The sequence below is a fragment of the Trifolium pratense genome, linkage group LG7 (assembly GCF_020283565.1).
Source record: "Trifolium pratense cultivar HEN17-A07 linkage group LG7, ARS_RC_1.1, whole genome shotgun sequence".
In the NCBI taxonomy this organism is placed as follows: Eukaryota; Viridiplantae; Streptophyta; class Magnoliopsida; order Fabales; family Fabaceae; genus Trifolium; species Trifolium pratense.
Window position 1 is genome coordinate 16,468,537 of NC_060065.1, and position 21,842 is coordinate 16,490,378.

General features: G+C 32.0%; 3 protein-coding genes across 3 annotated transcripts; all 3 read right to left on the bottom strand.

The window, feature by feature from the left end:
- Positions 1-2,204: 2,204 nt before the first annotated feature.
- Positions 2,205-7,150, bottom strand: LOC123894473 (acid phosphatase 1-like). The gene is made up of 3 exons (XM_045944487.1): positions 6,479-7,150; positions 5,273-5,482; positions 2,205-2,526 (listed from the first exon to the last, which is right to left on the bottom strand). Exons 1-3 carry the CDS (start codon positions 6,895-6,897, stop codon positions 2,349-2,351), a joined length of 807 nt encoding a protein of 268 aa, XP_045800443.1. The 5' UTR covers positions 6,898-7,150; the 3' UTR covers positions 2,205-2,348.
- Positions 7,151-14,377: 7,227 nt separating this feature from the next.
- LOC123894474 (inactive protein RESTRICTED TEV MOVEMENT 2-like) lies at positions 14,378-16,546 on the bottom strand. The gene is made up of 2 exons (XM_045944488.1): positions 16,279-16,546; positions 14,378-15,680 (listed from the first exon to the last, which is right to left on the bottom strand). Exons 1-2 carry the CDS (start codon positions 16,418-16,420, stop codon positions 14,557-14,559), a joined length of 1,266 nt encoding a protein of 421 aa, XP_045800444.1. The 5' UTR covers positions 16,421-16,546; the 3' UTR covers positions 14,378-14,556.
- A 2,528-nt stretch (positions 16,547-19,074) lies between these two features.
- On the bottom strand, positions 19,075-21,628 carry LOC123894475 (geraniol 8-hydroxylase-like). The gene is made up of 2 exons (XM_045944489.1): positions 20,544-21,628; positions 19,075-19,907 (listed from the first exon to the last, which is right to left on the bottom strand). Exons 1-2 carry the CDS (start codon positions 21,450-21,452, stop codon positions 19,296-19,298), a joined length of 1,521 nt encoding a protein of 506 aa, XP_045800445.1. The 5' UTR covers positions 21,453-21,628; the 3' UTR covers positions 19,075-19,295.
- Positions 21,629-21,842: the final 214 nt, after the last annotated feature.

Consider the following 21,842-nt stretch of genomic DNA (forward strand, 5'->3'; position numbering starts at 1 on the left):
TCAATAGCTGAAAATGACTGGAGCAACTTTTTTCCCATTAAAGACAAAGGACCAATATTCATATATACTCCATACTTCAATGAAACACAAATTAAAAAATTTAGTTAATTTTTCTTTTATATAAAAATTACTACTAACTTTCAAAATTGGAATTGGATCACCTCCTATTGTTTATCTCATCTCTCCAGTTTTATTCTTATGGCTGATATTCACGCAAGAGAAAATTAGTAAAGAGAAAAAATGTGTGACATCCAAAGGTTGAGATTAGCGCAGAATCAAAGGCATGAGAAAAAGTGTCGGAGACAATCTGAATCCTTCAAAATTACCTTTTACTACCTCCATGTTACAATTGTATAGGGAATGAAAGTAGTAAAGAGTTAGCAGTATATATGTATTATTATTGAGAGTGTGTTAGTACTAGTATGGCAGCATAGTGTGGTCCTCTTCAATAATTGGAGTATACACGACTGATATAACAAAAAACTACGTACATTAATTGCATAAGGAAGAGAGGTAGACATGCAATCTATCTATCTTTATTAAAGGATGGAATGGAAAGGGAAGGGATAGTGATGAATGCTCTTTAACTAAAGATAAAAGAAAAAGAAGCAAAGAAAGTAGAAACTAGCTACATGCAAAGTAGTCGACTAGCCAAATCCATAGACCTTTTTGAATACTGACTAGTCATTATAATATAAACATTGTAATTGTATATAAATTAAAAACTAAAAACTTTATATAAAAAATAAGGGTTAAATATGTTTTTTTGTCTCTATAATTTTCCATAATTTTCATTTTAATCCCTGAAGATTTTTTCACATTTTTTAGTCCTGAAGTTTTTTCGGTCAATGTTTTTAGTCGCTACTTTTCATTCAACTCGTGTATACTTCAATATCCAAGAAATACGCTTCAATATCATCACATACGCTAACGTTAATCATTTGATGTTGGTTGAGGAGAGGATTTTGGATAGTAATAAAATACATGATTTATTCAAATATGAGATTTGCATGTTCCTCTTTTTAATTTGATGAAGAGAATAATTTGATTTAGTATGAAGATCGGAACAGGTGTTACTTGACAAAGTCTAGATATAATATAACCCAACTAGGTCTTAGGTTCGATCAACATTGTAAACAACAACAAAAAAGTTTAAATATAATCTCGTTATGAAAGATATTATCCCGAGTGACAATTTTTATGTTGAGGGAGATTGAAACAAAGTGTCGCGGGTTTGGGCGCCACTAAAAGCTCGCCCCCGATTATGATCTATGTGATACCTATTGCCCTTTGTGAATCTGGAATTGAATATGACTTCCATATTTTTTCCCAATGTGATCAAATTAAGTCTTGTCGGAGAGCCGAGGCTTGAACAATATTCTGCAACACCGTTTAGACAAATTTAATTCGTTTGTAGTTATGTTGTTGGACACATATAACCTAAAGAGTCTATATAATCATAGTTAAATATTTTTTCTTGGACTAATAAAAAATCACCTGCTTGACCAAATAAAACATTTTCTTTGAGTGAATATTAATGATTTCTCCGAAGGTTACATTTGTCCCTAAATATAAGATCTCTTTGAAAAAATCACGAAGATTAAAAAGTTGATTGTGGTATTGAATTTGTTGACAATTGGTATTATTTTTACAATTTTATCCTGTAAGACTGAGATTGAGTTAATGTTGTTTTAGAACACTTGTTACAAAATGTAGAAAAAAGATGCGGTATAATTAGGAGTATGCTACTAAAAAGATATTACCCTTGAAAGGGTTCTTATACAAAAGAACAAAGAAAAAAATCTCAAAAGGGTTGTATAATTAAGGAATGAGGTAATTTTTTTTTAACCCTCCAATTCTTTTTTTTTTTGAAGAAGCTAAATTAGCCCACTCAAATTGGCACCAGAGAGAATCAAACCTCAGACCTCAAGAGGAGAACACTCCCAGGTCCCAAGCCAATACCAATGCACCAACCCAAGTGGGTTTTTTAACCCTCCAATTCTAATGAACAAGGACTCTAGTAATTCGGAATTTGGTAGGAAAGTAAGTATATTTTAAGGATTTGAATTTTCTAAAGCGAATAAAGTGTAATATGAAAATCTATGATTGTTGTGATTGTATTACTTTACCCTCTAAAGTGAATCATTCACTTTACGGGAGTCGGATTCATAATTGAAATATCTGCATATTAAATATCAAATATCTGACTGAATTATCAACGAATGTTCAATTAATAGTCGGTTTATATTGGAGTTTCAATCGTATATGCAATTATGAATTAGTAGTAAATTCCATTATGTACAGCTCAGAATTTTTTAGAGCAATTATTTGTAAATGAATGAGCATTGCTAAGCAATGTAATACATGGGATTTGGAAGCTTGAAAGACCTAACAGATACTGCAGAACCTAATAAATCACTCCACTGGTCACCAGAATTTCCAAGAATCCTGTATCCATCTTTCTCCATCTCACTCCTCTTCTCTGATTTGTAAATTACAGCTAGTTTTCCTTTATCATCTGAAGATCTGAAGAATTTAACAGAACAGATTCAGAAAAATCAGCATAAAAGAAACATATGAAAAAGATCACATGTACATGTAAAATACAAAGTAAAATGATCATAAAATTGTATCAGATCACATGTACATAAAGCATAAAGGTTGAAAAAGAGTGAAAATTAAGAGTACTAGTATTATAGTATAATCAGTGACCGAATCACTGAACAACTCAATTAATGATTAACAGTAGTGATATATGATAAGAAATTTTTTTCATAACAAAATTAAGTTACAGACATAAACCAGTTACATGAAAACATATTGGAGAGATAAGATGTCATGGCAAGAAAATTTTGTACTAAAAGGCATTGGTGAACGACTAAGCATCATATGAAGTTGACAAAAACAAAGAGGTTAGATTCTTAAAACACAAGCCACAAACTACGGGGATACAGCTCGGCATACCATATTTGGATAGTACTAAAATTACAAGACTCCAGATTAAAAGTGGATTCTGATGTAGTTATTGATTGGTAACCAAAAGCCAATGGTCAAGTAGTATGTTTGGGAAATCTATTGGAGATGCTTCAAATATCTGTTTGAAGTCATCTACCAAAAAACAAAAATCTGCTTGAAGTCTCTCCAATGATTTTTTAAACATGTACTGTGGATCATGATTTTGTGAGTTAAGACATCGAACTTTAAACATGTACTGGATCATGATGGTAAAAAGATTATTTAATCCAAATCAATGATTAGGAAAATGACAGATTTAATTAAAATCAGGTCCTAAAACCTATTCTACACTGTGAATCAAAACTATTAACATATAGATTAAAGTTGTAGGCATTGAGTCAATATTTCAGTCAACTTCAATAAAAGTTCTGAACATCAACAAATACATAAAGAGCGGACAAAATATCTACGACACAACAGAAGATAAGATTGTGAAATTTAGAAACTATGAAAACTTAGATTTAGAGTATATCTATCACAATTCTAAAACCTACGGTCTCAATTCTCAAGCTAATTCATCCAAAAGGGACTGGTGTAAACTATTTCACCCATGCTACAGCTACTAGTACTTGATAAATAGGCGGGTTTGAAAATGTGTATCAAAGCTTATGTACTAAAGGCCTAAAACCTATGTTCAACACTGTAGTGAAATGTAACAAGTACATGTAGTATCCATGAAGTCAAGAAAGAAGCCTACTGTCAACACTGTAGAGACTTGTGTCTTACACCAGAGAGAGTAGTATAAGAGCTTGAAAATAAGACAATCAACGAGAATAGTCCTTCCACAACAAAAAGGTTTATGCATCTTGTTAGTGACTTGCTTAGCTCTTAAATACTATTTTTAAAAATAACAAATAAAAACAAAATGCCAAAGAATCTCAAAATTATCTCAGTACAAAAACAACAACCAAAGCATTCCCCATTATTCACTACCAGCTCAAGTGACGCATATTCACATGAACTAACCAAAAAAACATCCACATAAATCCTTTTCTTATGGTTTCACATATACCTTAAACTACAGGTCTATTTTACATCAATATACTCTTCTAATTGGGGGCATCTATTGGTCTTCTGTCATAACCAAATTATCAGTGGTCTTATAGATATGTAATAAAATTGTTAAAAGGTTAGATGCACTTTTCAGTCATAAAGGTCTTCTTCTCTCATAACCAAATTATCACTGGTATTATAAATACGTAATAATTTTTTAAAGGTTAGATGCACTTTTCAGTCGTAACACCCGTTACACTTCTGCTTTTATCCTGCCTAAGTTTACAGCTCTCACTATTTTTGCTTTTTGTGGGAAGGCAAGCACTATACTCCATTTTCACTGCTATGGACATTACATCATCCTAACATGCTCACTTAAACCTCCTCTTGGGTAATATTGCACATATACCAAAGCCATAAGTTTTAATGTGTATCAATCATTTTGTACAACTATATTAAATAAACTTTTATCAAGGCTGCTTGAAATCTTTATGCAATCTCTGTTAAAAGTTTGACAAAAAATACTCTTCACCCTCCGTTTAACCTTGTCTAGAGTTGTGCCGTACACTAAAATATCTTAAATTCAAATCTTATTTCATCATTGCTAGTCTTACAATACTGGAGTTCCTTTAATTGTTTCTAGTTCCATTCATCACCATAAAAAAAGAAAATGGTCAACTTTTGTATAAGTTTTCTAATATTCTAATACTAAGTGCTAAAATGATTTCAGGTAAGCACTCTATTGCCCACAAAAAAGTGGAGGCTGGAAAGTCAATGGGTCTTTTCCAAAGCCCCTCCAAAAATGAGCCAAAACAGAGTTTACCCTTCTCCAATGTTCTGGTTCATCTACATTAATTTTATATCTATATACTATAGTAATGTCTTTTAAAAAAATAGCATTATGCATGCTAGGACACAAAACATTTGACAGAAATCATATTATATAATATTTATAGTTAAAAAAATCATTCAACCATAAGGGAAATGGAAATATCTGTACCACTATTTCAAGTTGTTCTTCACGGAAACATGCCACATCTTACGTGGTTAGTTAGAGATATCATATATGATAACAACAAAACCGATAAATGCTAATAGCAATAAGATTGGAAGAGACTGGTTAATTTTGCACAATATATGTAAAGATTTCGTTTAAACACAAAATAACCAACTTTATCTACATCACAAATGCATTCAAATCTCTGATCATTTAACATATAGTAGCATCTGCAGTTATGAAATAAACAAGTTTTGTAGGAATTACCTTAATATGAGCTGGTGCCAATCCCGAAAACCAGCGTTTATCAGATTATCAACGGTAACACCCCTATGACTTTCTTTCCGCCCTGTAAGTAGAATGACCTTATACCCCAGATTCAAAATATCCTCATAGAGTTTTAAACTGGCTTCTATTGCTGGGGCTACACCCTTTTCCACCCAAGCATCAAACTTTACATGGTCAAAAACCTCGAACCTGCAAGCACATATAAAGATTATTCCTATCCTTTATGCCTGGGACAATTAAGCATATAGTATTTGGGCATATTAGATTTTGAATACGAAAAAAATACAAAACGATTATCCTCAAATGCCCAAAGGTATATAAGGCTGTACCTATCTTCTCACTAATGTTCCTATTAATAAGTTATCTAAATAATAATTTCTGTTTAAAATTGCATTACATTTTAGTGTTGCCTATAACACATTTTTCCCTACATTTTGATTCTTGAAATTCTAGGTTAGCAATTTAGTTCTTAAAATTAACATAGAGATTAATTTCTATGCAATGCATGCAATAAAATCAGACCCTATTTTTATAAAATAATTCTAAAATAACAAAAATTCTATTATCACATTAGTCCCATGAAGCATTTCAATATTTCTCTAAACATAAGAATTAGGATCCGTTTCCCTGACAACATGCTTAAGGAATCCAATCTCTTTTTAGCGAAATATGTCAACTTAAACCCCTAATTGTTTCTAATATTAGTGAAATATGTCCAAACCCTTAATTGTTTCTAATGGACTAATATAATTTAGGAATTTAGTTATAAAAAAATAAAATTGTGTTAACCCTCCGCCTCCGATTCCTAAGGGAAATAGGCTATGCTAATCCGGACTTCATCCGGGAGGTAAGTAAAGTCTGGCCGAGAATTGTTATTCTCAATAATAGAACTTTGGTTCTACCAAACCATTTAAGAATTTAGTTAATTTTATGAACAACTTTGTTCCTTCAATCCTATAATGAGAGAAATTAAAATTGCAAATCATGGTTTTTCAACCAAAAAAACCACCACCACAGCTACATTATAATTTTTACATTTTGAATCCACATGTAAAATTAGATATCGTAGATAATCATACTTTTATCATTACTAAATTAACCTCCTAATTTATCAAAAATTAATCAAACAGAAATAGTATATGCATAATAAATAAATAAAAATTGTGAAATTATTATTATTATTACCCGTAACCATGTGCAGAATAATAGGGTAAATTAGAGAGTAAAGTCTCATCAATATCGAAAATCCACGCATCTAATCCATCATCTTTGAGTTGAATACTTTTAGCAAATTCACCAGCTTCCTTAGAAACAATTTCTAGGTCATAAACATAACCTTTTCCCGTCATATATTCCTTAACATATTGGGCACATTCTTTCGGCACCGTTATCCATGGACTCAGATTGTTCGCTTCACCGGAGAATCTCCAACTGGTGCATCTCAACTTCACCTCTTCTTCGAGTTCAGAGTATTCTAGAATCAACGGTCTCGGAAAAGCGTGGTGGTTGTGGTGGTGGTGGTTTTGAGGATTTGGTGTTTCGTGAGAGAAGGAAAGTGCGAAGAGAGAAAATAGAAGGAAGAGGTTTAAGAGAGGAATCGTCATTGTGGAAAATGAATGAATGATGGATGGATGGAAAATATGGGAGATTTTTAAAAGAATTTGTGAAGAAAATAGGAGGAAGGAAAGGAAAGGGAAAGAACTGAGAATTGAGAAATGCTTTTCTTTCCCTGGTGAACAGTATTAAGTATTAACAACTCTTTGTTCTCAACGTTTGGTTTCGACGAGAGGGCGTCACGTGACGTTAGAATGAAGCGAAGCTGAGAGATATTGTGAACTGTTGGTAACGTGGGAACGACGGAGTTTGGAATATTCCGTTCAGGTTTTAAAATTCTGTAAGAGGAAGGACAAGGAATTAGAGTTCTTTGTATTAATATTTGTATTAATATTAGGGTCTTGCTAACGAGTGTCCCCGGGGCACTCTTTAAGCATTCTATTTAAAGAAATTTTTTATTCAAAAAGTTAAACACTACAATTTCCAATGCGTTGACTTTACGCATTCCGATAAAAATTCTATAAAAAGTTTACTATTTATGGGCTTAAAGAGTGCCCCGGGGGCACTATTTAGCATTTGCCTTAATATTAAGGTAAATTTTAATATGGATCATAGAAAAATTGAAAATTATTTGATATGTTATTGACACACATCAAATTAGCGGTTTATTAAATAATGTAAATTTTAATGAATCTCGTTATAGTATCAAATGATTTTCAAAAAAATTTCAAAAATCTATGGATGATCTATACGATATAAATTTTCAATCCAACAGTGAATTTCGTAAAATTCATATTCGGTAAATCACTTGTCCACGGTGGACCACTTGTGAAGGTGGTCCACCGTAGCATTAACATTAATATTAATCCTATTTATAAGTGATAGATGAGCATAATATATAAATCTAAAACAAATCATTTTTTTTAAGGAAAATCTAAAACAAATCATAATAGTAATACATAATATAAAATGAAATCTTAGAAAAGATATAAAAATATATTATGTAATACTACTATAAAAGATATAAACATATATTATGTAAAAAAAATACTAGATATATTTTTTTTGACTAAAAATCAAATACTAAATATATAAATAATATTTTCTAATGCCTAGTATAAAAAATATCAAAAATAACAAATATATTTTCTTTTTTTTTTCACTAAATGAATATATTTTTTGTCTCATGGTGCGAGATTTGTGTAGTATGCTAGAGGTCCTGGGTTCGATCCTCAGCTCGTTGTAAACAATATATATATATATATATATATATATATATATATGGCGGGATCAAATTATACCGGTGTAACATTTGAGTAATGTTACACCGCTCAATAACGCTTTAACGAATACAAATTTTACAAAATTCACCGTTGGATTAAAAGCTTATATCGTATAGATCATCCATGTTAAATTGTATAAAAATCTAAAATCGTTTGATATGTTATGTTATTGAGACCGATGAAGATTAATGGTTTATGTGTTTTTATTGAATACCGTTAATCTTGATCTATCTCAAAAACATATCAAACGATTTTAGATTTTTATACAATTCAACATAGATGATCTATATAAGCTTTCAATCCAACGGTGAATTTTGTAAAATTTGTATTCGTTAAAGCGTTATTAAGCGGTGTAACATTACTCAAATGTTACACCGGTGTAATTTGATCCCTCCCATATATATATATATATATATATATATATATATATATATATATATATATATATATATATATATATATATATATTCTTTTCTCTCCGCCATGCGTCAATTAAATCTGATGGTTATTATTAGTAGTTCTCATTTCTCATAATAGTTATCAGTTTTCATCGGATACACTATATATATTGTTAAGAATAGTGGTGATTAGCTAGATATTATTAGTTAGTTAGAGTTTATATTAGTTTGTTAGAGTTTGTTATTAGGTGGTTTGTTAGTTAACCCCTAAATTGCTCTATATAAGAGCCACCATTGTATCATTTTCATCATCTTTTATCAAATATGAATCCTTATAATTTTTACTATCTTGAAGACTTTCTAAAGTTTTCTCCATTTTCTCCAAACCATGGAAATCTTAACATGGTATCATCGCCTCGGTTTCGATCACCGAGAATCCGTCCCGCTTCCGCCATTGTACCGGTACCGGAGAATTCCTCCATTGCTTATCACAAAGAAATTTACACTGTACTTTTTGATCCACCTTCATTTCTAATGGTTCACTCCATTTTTTGTCACTTGTGGAAGAAATCAAAGATGGAGAAGAAATTCTTACCACTTCCTCCGCTGCGAACTTCAATCTATATTCAAGAACCTTCCTGCAATTCAATTTCAGAAGCAGAAGATGAAATTTCAAGTTCCTCAGCCTGTGTTCTTGAACCAATTACATCAGATAGCAGTTTCAATTTCAGTTTTGGTAATTTTCATTCTGAAAGCATTCCAATCAAGTTGATCAAAGCCGTTAAACCACAGATTGGGGAAATTGCATGTTCCCTTGCCTCCTTCAACATATCTGAAACTTCACAATCCATGAATACAACAATGAAGGTTAAAGAATTAGAGAAGAAGAAACCTATTGTGAAATTGAGCATTCCTTCGACATTTGTTTTATATTCTTCTGAATTGATCAAGAAATCGATGGAGATCATCCATGAGGTTGATTCCTTTTGCAACAAAATTCGCTCCATCACCTCCTGTGTTAGTCATGCTCTTGAAGATACGGTTCGTTTTAATCTCAATCTCGTTTCGTTATACATGTGCTCCTTGCTTCACCACGTCAATAACACAATTCTCACTGTCGAAACGGTTTTCGATCCCGACGGTGGAGTTGAACCTCTTTCTGTCGCAACGTTTGGTGGTACGATAACCTTGATATCTTCTCTGCTGTTAATTTTTCGTTTGATTATCGTCTTAGCTGTTGAATTTTCCGGTGAATTCGCTGTCCTTGTTTTCGATCCCGGCGGGAATTGTCACCGACCGTTATTGAAGTCTCTAATCAACGTTCTGAGTTCAGAGGAGAAGGATGTGAGTACTACACTGTTTATGTGTTTTCTACTTGCAATTCTTCTTGCTTTCGTCGTCGGCGACGACGGTGGTTTCCGGTGGTAATCACCGCCACTTTTGTCATACAATCTTGGATGCGCTCAATTTTTCTATTACTGTTTTCAATACGACATCACAGAGTTGCGTTTTGTGGATGGGTGAAGAAGAGAACTCAGAATATGAAAGAGCTTGAAACGACACAAGAAAATCGCGTTTTGAGGTTCAATCAGAGTTTCTGAATTTCCTTGCTTCAATGTGTTGCTGATGGAGAATTGTTTTGCCTCATTGGGCCTGGGTCTAAAACCTTGCTGAACTGCAGTCTGGGCCTCTCATACTTTCCTACCAATTCTATGTTTTTTTGTTGCTAGTTTACCCCCATTAGTTACTATAGTATGATTAATCATTTGTATTTTCATTGTGATTCAAACTCAAGTTGGAAATTTTCCAATGTTGAGTTTGAGGGAGGATGTTAAGAATAATGGTGATTAGATAGATATTATTAGTTAGTTAGAGTTTATATTAGTTTGTTAGAGTTTGTTATTAGGTGGTTTGTTAGTTAACCCCTAAATTGCTCTATATAAGAGCCACCATTGTATCATTTTCATCATCTTTTATCAAATATGAATCCTTATAATTTTTACTATCTTGAAGACTTTCTAAAATTTTCTCCATTTTCTCCAAACCATGGAAATCTTAACATATATATATATATATATTCTTTTCTCTCCGACACGCTTGAAATTAAATTTTTTTATTTTCGTTTTGTCATATAAAGAGTAACATTACCTTTAAAAAAATTAGTTGATAAAATTAGCTTAGTAAAAATGTTATTGAAATGTGTATACGAGATCAAAATGGAGGTTTTTTTTTTCTTGGTTTATAACTTTCTGATTTCTAGGAGAAATAGGCCCTAGTAGTCCAGAGTTCGGCTGCGAGGTAAGTAAAATCTGGCCAAAAAATTGTTCCACCCAAAAATTGAACCCGAATTCTCCAAAAATCCGTCATTTTTTGTGAAGTTTGGACAAAATGAGAGTTTTGTCCAAGCTAAATCTTTATGCTATTCTCCTTTGTATAATGTGAACAAAGGTGAAGCTAATGAGTTGTTACAAACCATCAAGTTGATTGAAGCATTAAGATTGGACAACCTCATTTTTGAATTGGATGCAAAATTAGTGATAGACAAGTTAATAATTTTTTTCATGATTTATCATATTTTAGTTGTATTATTAAATATTGTATTTTTGAACTTAATATTTTTTTTGTCCAAACTCGTTGTTTGAGACACCGATATTTCTAGAAGGAAAACTAACTTGGTTGCTTATAAACTAGTTTAAAACGACTACTATATAATTAATCTACTAACACATTATATTCTTGATATGATGGAAGTTTGTTTCTTTCCAAAAAAATTATATTTTTTTGACAATATTATACTTCCTCCAATTCTAAATATAAAATAAAATTTATTAAATAATTAATATATCTAATTTATATTTATTTTTTGGTTGATATCTAATTTATATTATAAATTATTGGCTTAAATATGCAAAAGGTCCCTACACTTACGGATCATTTGAGTTTTAGTCTCTGCATTTTAAAATTCTTTCATTTTGCCACTACACTTTCATTTTACTTTAGAAACGGTCCCTGAACCCATTTTTTGTTGAAGTGGCACATTTTTTTATGATGTGTCAATTTTATTTTACTTTTGAAAAATTACTTATTTAAGGGTATTTTGATCGATTCACTGCAAAATTAAATGAGTCATCAACTCTAAAGTCCAGTCAACAGTGACAGATCAGCAAAAATGTGTCATTTCAACAAAAAAAAAAAGAAGTCTGGGGACCATTTTTAAAGTAAAATGAAAGTGCAGTGACAAAATGAAATGTTTTTAAAATGCAGGGACTAAAACTCAAATGACTCGTAAGTGCAGAGACTTTTTGCATATTTAACCCTAAATTATTTATATTAGTTTTTCAATATATCTAAAAAATAAATTTTCTTTTATATTAATAAGCGGAGATAATAATATTTTTCATCTGCCTATAAAAAATTTAAATGACTTGTCCCGCGAGTTTAACTCGGTTGGTAGGAACATTACATTATATATACAGGAGTTCGAATGACGATCATCTCACTTATTTATTTTTAAGTTAAATTTCTAGTCAATAAACTACTTAACATAAAAAATTAAAAAAATTAACGACTTAATTATTTTAAAACGGAAGTGGTAATTCATTTGAGGCTGATAAACAATTGAGGAGGATTAGCGAGTAAGAAAACGTGTGAGGATTTGGTCGGTGGGACTGAGATGGGTTTATTTATCTAAAATAAAAAGGTATGATGATGTGGATGGAACTGGGACCCACTATGAGTTTGTTGACCAATAAGGTTTTCGCATTTCGGTGTTTATAGTTGGTTCGTTGAATGCACGTATGATATGATATGAATGAGTTGATGATGATAACCATGGGGGTGAGGGAGGAAATTATAATTTATGTTTTGCAAGACTCTCGTGGTTGAAAATTTAATTCGACCTTTTTTGTAGTGAAGAAGGATTTTAGCCCCTCACAAAAATTATAGATAAATTAGTCCACAACAAAAAAAATTATAATTTTTTTTGTCAAAGATAACTATAATTCTTTCACCTCAACTTTTACGTAAATAATACGATGTTTTTATTTTAATAACAAATTGTTTGTATATTACAATGTTATGTTAGTTTCTGCATAAATAATACGATGTTTTAAGCAATTGAGATAAGTTGATGTAGACAAATTTTTTAGTAGATAGACAAAATACTAAACTATTGAAAGCTCATACACATAAAAAAGATGAGCCACTAGGTTTGATCTAGTAGTGAGGGATTTGGGTAGTATGCTATAGATCCTGGGTTCGATCCTCAGCTCTTGTAAACCCAAAAAAAAAAAAAGAGGAACAAAAATTCGAACCCCGATAATAGCAAACTTATCAATTTTGATCTTACCTGATCAGAAGTGCGACCGCGCCGGCGTTTGTTTTGATAAACCCCTGTTGAAACGGAGGGGGGTGGTGTACCTGCAGACACTCCGACGCTCAAGTCAGTGAGGTGAAGTGAAGGTTTTCTGTGCTAAAAAATGCGTACCTTACAAATGACAAAGAGTTGCGTATATATAGCCCCCCAGCGCTGGGCCAAGACCCTTGATGGCATTAATGGCCATCAAGTAGCTGCCGAAAAACGGCCATGAGGCCTTGATGTGCAGTAAATGTTCATCATTCCGGTTTACGGCCGTTACGATACATGGGAGTATCAGACCGTTGGTGAATCGAGCAAGGCTCGTGGGGTCTTCGCGATAGGCTAAGCTCGGGTTATATCTGGTCGTCATCATTCGGTGCTCGAGCATCTATGCTCGGCCCAGAACAAATTTCAATTTTTTTTTTAATCTCTTATGAAAAATTTAAAAATAAACCATGACAACTTAGACTTTCCAACAATTATACTCCATCCTAAAAGTAAAAAATCATTTTTAGGATTCATCGAAAAACTAACGTATCTAGCCTATATTAAAGATTAAATACATCAGTTTTTGATTTTTTTTTCTAAAGGCTCCCAAAATTATTTTTTTACAACAACACCCTATTTTAAAAAATATTGCCATAATATCCCTCTTTTGGGATAAAAACTGACGCGTTGCAATCCCCACTGATGGCGGAACTGGCAACCTCGCCATGTCAGGAAGATGGCGGAATTCTGAATATCGCCATGTGCAGGTGATGGTGGAACCTGCAATTTCGCCATTAGGTTTGCCCTTTAGCTGTTCATTTCATTTGCTGCTTTTACATTTTGAACCAATTTTTGTTTTTTTTATTATTTTTAAATGATAATAATAAATATATTAAAATCATTATTTTTATTCAACTCTCATCTCATTCTATAAATATCACACTCTATACTTTCATTTTCCATTCACTAATTTCATCTTCTTCATTTTATTGTTGCTCATTCACTTTCTTCAATCTCTTTATTTTATAAGAAATGACATCTTCTTCAAATGTTCTTGATAACTATTTATCATCAACGCCTTATTTTTCGGTGAAATTTCAAGATTGCGAAGAACATTTTAAATTAGTAATTGACAAATTGAGTTCTTTCATTGCTTTAAAGAACAAGATTCAAGATAAAAAGTACACAAATTTAGTTTTTTGTTTATAATAGTGACTAGAGGGAGTATAATAGTACACATAATTTTTTATAAAAAGTACTATGACGACTTAGGTGGATGATTGTGATTGGTCCACAAATAGTATTTAAAATAGAAAAATCAATAAATATTATTTGTAAATCAATCAGAATCATTTACATTAGCAAATATACCGATATATGTCCACATAATATGGCTACCGAAAAATTCACCTTGTTTTAAAGGTTCGTATAATAAGGAGTAATTATCACTTTGTTTCATTTATCACTTTTTTTATAATTTGTGTGAAATAGTCAAGGATTAGTGTGAGAGGAAATGTAATAATTTACAAATAATCAAGCAATATAATTACAACTTTGCATTTGCTATTAGGATTAGGATAAAAGTTAAACTAAAAATCATGGATTAAGATGTTGTTAAGCCACATGACTTATAGTTCATTATTTCTTCATGTTCAAGTAGAACTAGTTAATAATAGTTCTCCCTCAAGAGGAAAACCTATATGATACATAGGCTCCAAATGCAGCAATCACTAGAACTGCAGCACCTACATTTTCAACTAAATGTCTCTCTTCACCACTCAATTTCCCTTCTGCTATTCTTGTTACAAATTGAGAAGAAGCAACAGCTAATTTTTTTATTCCATTCATATTCCCTTCTTGATTGGGAGAATTTCTGCAGCAAGATTCCTTTTCCTTTTGTGAAACATTTGGAGTAGAAGGTTCTGCTTTTTCAATTTCATTTTCTTTTAAATTTTGGTTCTTCCCATCTTTCATTGTGTTGCTTGACTCATAAGGCTTCTCATTTTTCTCTTTAACTTCATTCTCAACATCTTCATCACTCTTTGTTACTATCTTTTCCCCTAATTTTTCAGTTGTAACCGTTCTTACCATAGGTTTTGGTTCTACTTCCTCTTGAGGCTTTTGAGTCTTTTCATTTGCTTGTGAATTGGTTTTCTCTATGGATGTTGTTTTTGGCTCAAATTCTTCTTGACCCTTTTGAGCCTTTTCATCTATTTGTGTTTTGGTTCTCTCTATAGATGTTGTTTTTGGTTCAAATTCTTCTTGATCCTTTTGAGGCTTTTCATCTATTTGGTTTTTGGGTGTGTCTTTAGATATTGGTTTTGGCTCAAATTCTTGTTGACCCTTTTGAGGACTATTGTTCCTAAATGTTTCTTTAGGAATTTGAGAAGATGTGTCATTATCATTTTGTGTCTTATCTTCAAGGCTTTGAGTTTGAGGTGAATCACTTTTCATGTCTTTAGTTGATTCTTCCAATTTAGTAGATTGTGGTGGTGGAATGGTTTCTTGGACTTTTTCAACCTTTGTTTCATCAACATTTGCTTTATTATTTGAAGGATCTTGTGGACTTTTTTCCACTTCTTGTTTAGGAGCTACTTGTGATTGTGGAATGAGTTTCTTTTGCATTTTAAGGATGAGAGTTCCTTGTTCAAACTTAGCTTCAAGTTTCTCTGCCTCACTATTTTGTGGAACAGGATATGTTTGGTCAAATTTTCTCCATTTATTTCCTTGAATTGGTCGTTCACCTGTAATCCTTAACATTCTTGATGTGTCCAACAATTCAATCTTCATTTGATCCTTTGTAAAACCTTAAAAAGTAATTTTGGTTTTATTATAGGCAAATGCCAACATATACTCTTAAGACACATGATAACTAACTTAACACAAAAATATTTTTATCATAAATTGTGCATTTAACTTTTCAAAAGTTAAATTGTTGTATTTTTCAATGTAATAATTCTATTTTTTTTTGTTATTTAACACGTGTCATGTAATGTTAGTAACACCCTTTATTACCACAAGTGGACGGTGAGATTCGTTTCCTCATAAAAAATGATAAACTTTCATTTACGAGAAAAGGCCCAAATCTTGGGCTAGCAGAGTTACAATATCTAGGGGGTGTATTAAGCAAAGTTTAACCGGGCTTAGAATTTAAAAGCATGGGCTAATAAACTTGTACTTAAACATTAATTTTTAATAATCTGACGCTTATAATATATTGATAGTGTAAATCTTATTTACACCGATGTTAGATGTATATAAATTAAATCCAATTAATAATTAAAATTAATAGACATGTTGAATTTTTTTTAATAACATTGAAGAGTATTCATGAGATGAAAAATTATTTTATAAACTATAAGTTATCAGCTATTTTTATCAAACATAACTTAATTAAGTACGCACCAAGAAGATAAACTTGTAGGATATGAGCTTCAGGAGTTTCCTTCATCTCTGATCGAGGCTGGAAAGTCTCATACACACGACGAACTGAAAGTTGTGACCGGAAAGTTGGGGTTCTAAATGAACGAGGTGGATTGAAAGCCATAACTTTATAATCTAACTAATAACTTTTTCTATCTATATGCTAAATATTATTTTTTGCACCTCACCAAATTGTGATTATATAAATGCTTTGATTTGGGACACTAGCTATATTTGGGTTATATGTTTCATTGTTTGTGTGTATTTATATGAAAGAATAAATATTATGGTTAAATGGTTTTCTTGTCATCGAGATTATTCTTTATTGTATATTTTGGTTTTTAAGGTATAACTTTTTTAATTATACAAGGTATTCCCAAGGTATAACTTTTTTAATTTGCCCAAGAAAGTAATTGTTCTTTGTTTTGCCCAAATGCATGGATATTCATCTTTTACCCAAATGATCTTAGTTGGATATACTTTTATAAGTGTAGTATGTTACCGTTCACAATTTTATATATTTTCCTTCTTTTGTTTAGGAATCCTTCCTTATTTTCTTTAAAAACCATTTGATTCCAATAAGCATCAATAATCCTATTTTTACTAGGGATGGCAAAAAAACCCAAAGCCGAGAGACCCACCTGAACTCAAACTTAAGTCAACGGGCGAAACCCGATTTGACTGGGTTTGGGTTTGGGTTCGGGTGACACCCGAAAATATGGGTGTGGGTTTGGTATCAGTCAAACCCACACCCAAAACTCATACACCCACCCGAAATATTTTATAATTACCTAATTACCCCCATAGTCTCCCTCAATTTCCTTGGAAAACCTTAAATTTTAGTTGTAATTTAATTTCTTGAAAGTCTATGTTGTAACTTCTTGAAAGTCTATGTTTGAATTTCCTTGGAAGACCTTAATTTTAGTTGTAATTTTATTCAAAGTCTATGTTGGAATTTAATTTCTTAAATTTGCAAATTATTTTCAAATGTGATGCGGGTTTGGGTGGAAAAAACCCGAACCCAATGGATGTGGGTGTGGGTGTTGTTTTGCCACCCGAACAGTCTTTGGGTTTGGGTTTGGGTGATGATTTCGGGTGTGAGTTTGGTAAGTGTCAAACCCGCACCCATGGGCGCCCGTTGCCATCCCTAATTTTTACGTTATTTTTATGCACATAATCCAATTTTTACGATATTTTTAAGTAATCCCATTTTAAGGAAATTTAAAACTAACATAATCATGTATTTAATTGACGTTTTACAATTTCACGGGGCATTTGTCTATTTCCAAATTTCATAGGATATTTGACAAATTTTTAAATTTCGAGAGGGTATTTTGATATTTCATTCAAAAAAATTCACTATATTTAAAGTATTTCTGAATTTGTAGTTCTCAAATTTTATTCTTTTGAGAGAAGATTTAACCGCACATGTTTAAAATCCTTCAACGTAGTTTTTGGTGTGGTTATGTTGTGGATGTACGTATGATTAAAATCACACAGTAATTGCGGATGTGGATTACAATTTAAAACCATTGCTCCACCCTCAAATCTGCACTTTATTTTTTATTGTAGTCGTCTTGCTGTTTCTCAAGACTAACACTAATACTACACCTCTTTTCTGTGTGACCAACAAATCGACACACAAAATATAAAGGACCTAACCTCCCTACAAGGCAATAATGACTCATCACATATTGGCCCCGAATTGGATCCGTTTTTTGTTAGGCATCGAATTGGATCCTCTCAATTCCATTTTTTGTCAATCTCTTTCAATCAGAAAATTCTAACCTTTAGATCAATCTAATGATCCAAAAGTCTAAAAGTATAATTTATTAAAATAAAACCTAATGTACAAAATAAATCAAAATAGTTCAAGAATTCTTGAATAACACACACAGTCGACCGTTACATGTTGTCCGTGTCTGCAACTCGTCGAGACTCCGGTCACTCGGTATTGCTCCTCTTGTCTTTTCTTTTTCATATACAGTATACTATTCTATAATATACATCTATTATACACTGTTATATGGCTGCGGAGATTGGCAAGCAAGCAAAAGCCTCCAATGCCAAGTTGATCATAACACTGGCATGTTACATGCTTTAAAGCACACCACTAAAAAAATCATCCAACTTTAAAAAGGACCGTAGATAGAAACAAATTAACAATAATCCTGGTTAAGTGTCTTCAATTGTGTAAAATATCTGAAAAATTAAATAAAACAGAACAAAGCTTAAAAACTAGAGCACAAGACAAAATGCTCCTATATTAAACAAACACTGAACTCCAAAATCAAGCTTGCAAGTTGCAACTCAGCAAAAATGACCAGATCCATTCGCCATATAGAAGCCAACAAAAATACACACTCTTTATAGCTAAATTCAAATTTTTTTATTATTCTTTATACATTATTCTTACAAGGAAAACAACGAAACACCAACCAACACTTGCAAATTACAATCCACCCCAATTATTTATTTTAGGCTCATGCAAAACACGCTGCCTTGGAGTATTTGTTAATCATATTAAAAAAAATTAAAGATAAAATTATGGTTTTTTGTTTGGTGTTAACATGGTATCTTCACGTACAACTGCAGAGATTATTTCTTAGAGCTTTATAAGACTCAAATGAAAAACAAACTCTCCTCAAGATTTTTAACACTAGTGCATGCCAAAACCAAAGATAAAATCCAGAACCTTGGTTAAGGTATAAGAGACCTGCACAATCTTATAAAATTAATGTTAATTTTTTTATTTATATTTATTTAAAAATGCACAAATTTCAAAATCAAACTTCTTTATTAATATGCTTAACTAGTGCCTAAAAACACTATTTAGCATTTTCCTTTATTTTATCATAACAACACAAATGTGCATACATGACTAATATGATAATATCCTCTCTTACGGTGCAACAATACAGTAAAATATTTTTCATGTAACACAACATACGTAGTAATACATTTCAACAAAAAAAAAAAAAAATCTATATGCTAAATCATTACTTAGTCACTTTGATTGGAACAATTCTGACCGGTTGAGATTTTTCCAAAGTTATCCCATATTCATCTTCCTTATTCAAATCACCAGCATTCGATCCATCTTCAAGTCTCCAATTAAAACAATTAAGCAAAGATCCCAACATCAAAGGCAACATTCTAATAGCCAAAGGTAAACCAGGACAAATTCTTCTACCAGATCCAAATGGAATAAGCTCAAAATGATGTCCTTTCACATCAATTTCAGAATCCAAAAACCTCTCTGGTAGAAAAACATTAGGATTATCCCATTTATTTGGGTCTCTACCAATAACCCAAGCATTAACCAAAACTTGTGCATCTTTTGGAATAATGTAGTCACCAATTTGGACATCGATTTCGGCTTTACGAGGAAGTAATAACGGAACTGCTGGATGTAAACGAAATGTCTCTTTTATAACTGCTTGCATGTAAGGTAGATTCGCTATGTCAGTTTCTTGTACTGGAATACCTTTGCCAACAGCTTGTTCGAGTTCTTTTTTTACTTTTGACATGATTTCTGGATTGTGCATTAACTCTGCCATTGCCCACTCTAGTGTGTATGTTGTTGTGTCTGTTCCTGCAACAAAAATGTTCTGGTATATATACCACAATTAATTAGTAAAAATCTGGAACCATATAGATGCATCAATTTCATAGAATTTTTATTTGTGTAACTATATATATTCATGTTTTAACTAAATAACAAATTAGGTTTTGGAACCAAATTTCTCCTAGAAATGAATTTTTTTTATTAAATATCTGGTTCTTAGGAGAAGTGGTCCCCGTGATTAAGAGTCGCGAGGTAGTAAAGTTTAGACAATAATTGTTCCTACCAAGAATCGAATTCAAGTTTTCTCAAACAATTCGTCCTAAGGAAAGAAAACTCATTAACCACTTAAGCTCAATGTTACAAATGGAATCTCTTTACTCTATACTTATGTTTGAGTAGTATGCATAAGGTTTTGGATTCGCTGTTGTTGAACTATCATGAGGTTACACGCGTCTCAGTCACAGATTTATGATCGGACGGTGCAGATTATATATACATTAAAACAATTACTATAATCATTCATTCCTTAACATCAGATGGCACAGGGAATCTGTTTCTTTGCAGAGGAATGTTATAACCAATTTTTAATTACCTTCAAATATATTAATACAAGTATAATTAGATACCTAATATTCAAAAAAAAATTAATTAAACAAAGGAGGTTTAAGAGAAAACATACCAGCAACAAATGTTCAATCTCATCTTTATCCATCTCAATCTTCCCATCATCCAAAGAAATATTAAGCAAAGCATCAAGCACATCATCATTTCCAATAGAACCAGTACCTTCTCTCATCTTCAACCTATCCGCAACAAATCTCTTAAAAATATTCAAAACCTTCTTAACAGAAACAATTGAACGCTTTCTAATCCCCTGCAAATCAAAATACTTCAACCTAGGAAAAAAATCCGACAAATTCGGCGCTCCAACTTCCTTCAATATACTCACAACAATCTCCTTATACTCACCAGCTTCCTCGGCTGAATGAACAAAATCAGCCGAGAAAAAAGTATTCGACAACAAATTAATTGTCGTCTTGAAAGCAACTTTTCCAATATCCACAGCTTCCTGAGTTTCACTACACCTTTCAATATCATCAAGAAGATTTTGTAACTTCCTACGCCTCAACGCCTGGCTACCGTCGAGTGTTTTAGTTGAAAACAACTGATAATTGCAAATTTTTCTAAGATCACGCCAGCGTGGAGAAACGCGCATAAAAGACAAACTATATTGGTCATGATTGAGAACGGATAGCGCATCCGGTACAGTTCGGTTTGACAATAAAATGTCATGTGTTTGTAGAACTTCTTTTGCTATGTCTGCCGAAGAAATTACTATGGTTGTTACTTGGCCTAATTTTAGTGTCATAATTGGGCCATGAACGTTGGAAAGATTTGCTAGGGAATGATGTGGTTTGTTACCTAATTTTAGAAGGTTTCCTATTATGGGAAGTGGTGAAGGACCTGGTGGAAGTTTGGAGTGATTTTTTTTGTTGATTTTGTTTTTTGGAATGAGAAATTTGAGAAGTACAAGTAGAGTGAAGATGTAAACTAGGTAAGAAAGTGGTGAACTTGGTAATAAGTCCATGTTTGTGATAGTGGAACAAAACAAAGTGAATTAAGTGAAAACTTAGTAGTGAGTTTCATGAAGAGCTCAATGTACCTATTTATATTCGATCGATGAACTCGTACTGTAGTACTATTAGGACTGAAATGCCAGCGGTCAAAGTTATTTTGAGGTGACTGGTGAGAAATTAAAGTTATTTAGTGTTTCATGCATTATGAAAGACCAATTATTTGGGTAGTTTGTCTTTTTAGTTTTTTTTTTTTATAACTTAGTTTATCTTTTTGTTGAATTTTCTCAGTGTGTCAAGAAAGACCAAACATGTGTAGTTTGTCTTTTTGAGCAAACAATATTTGACTAATTTTTTATGAAAACTAAGTTTTGAATTTTAGTTTTTTTAGAATTTAATTAATA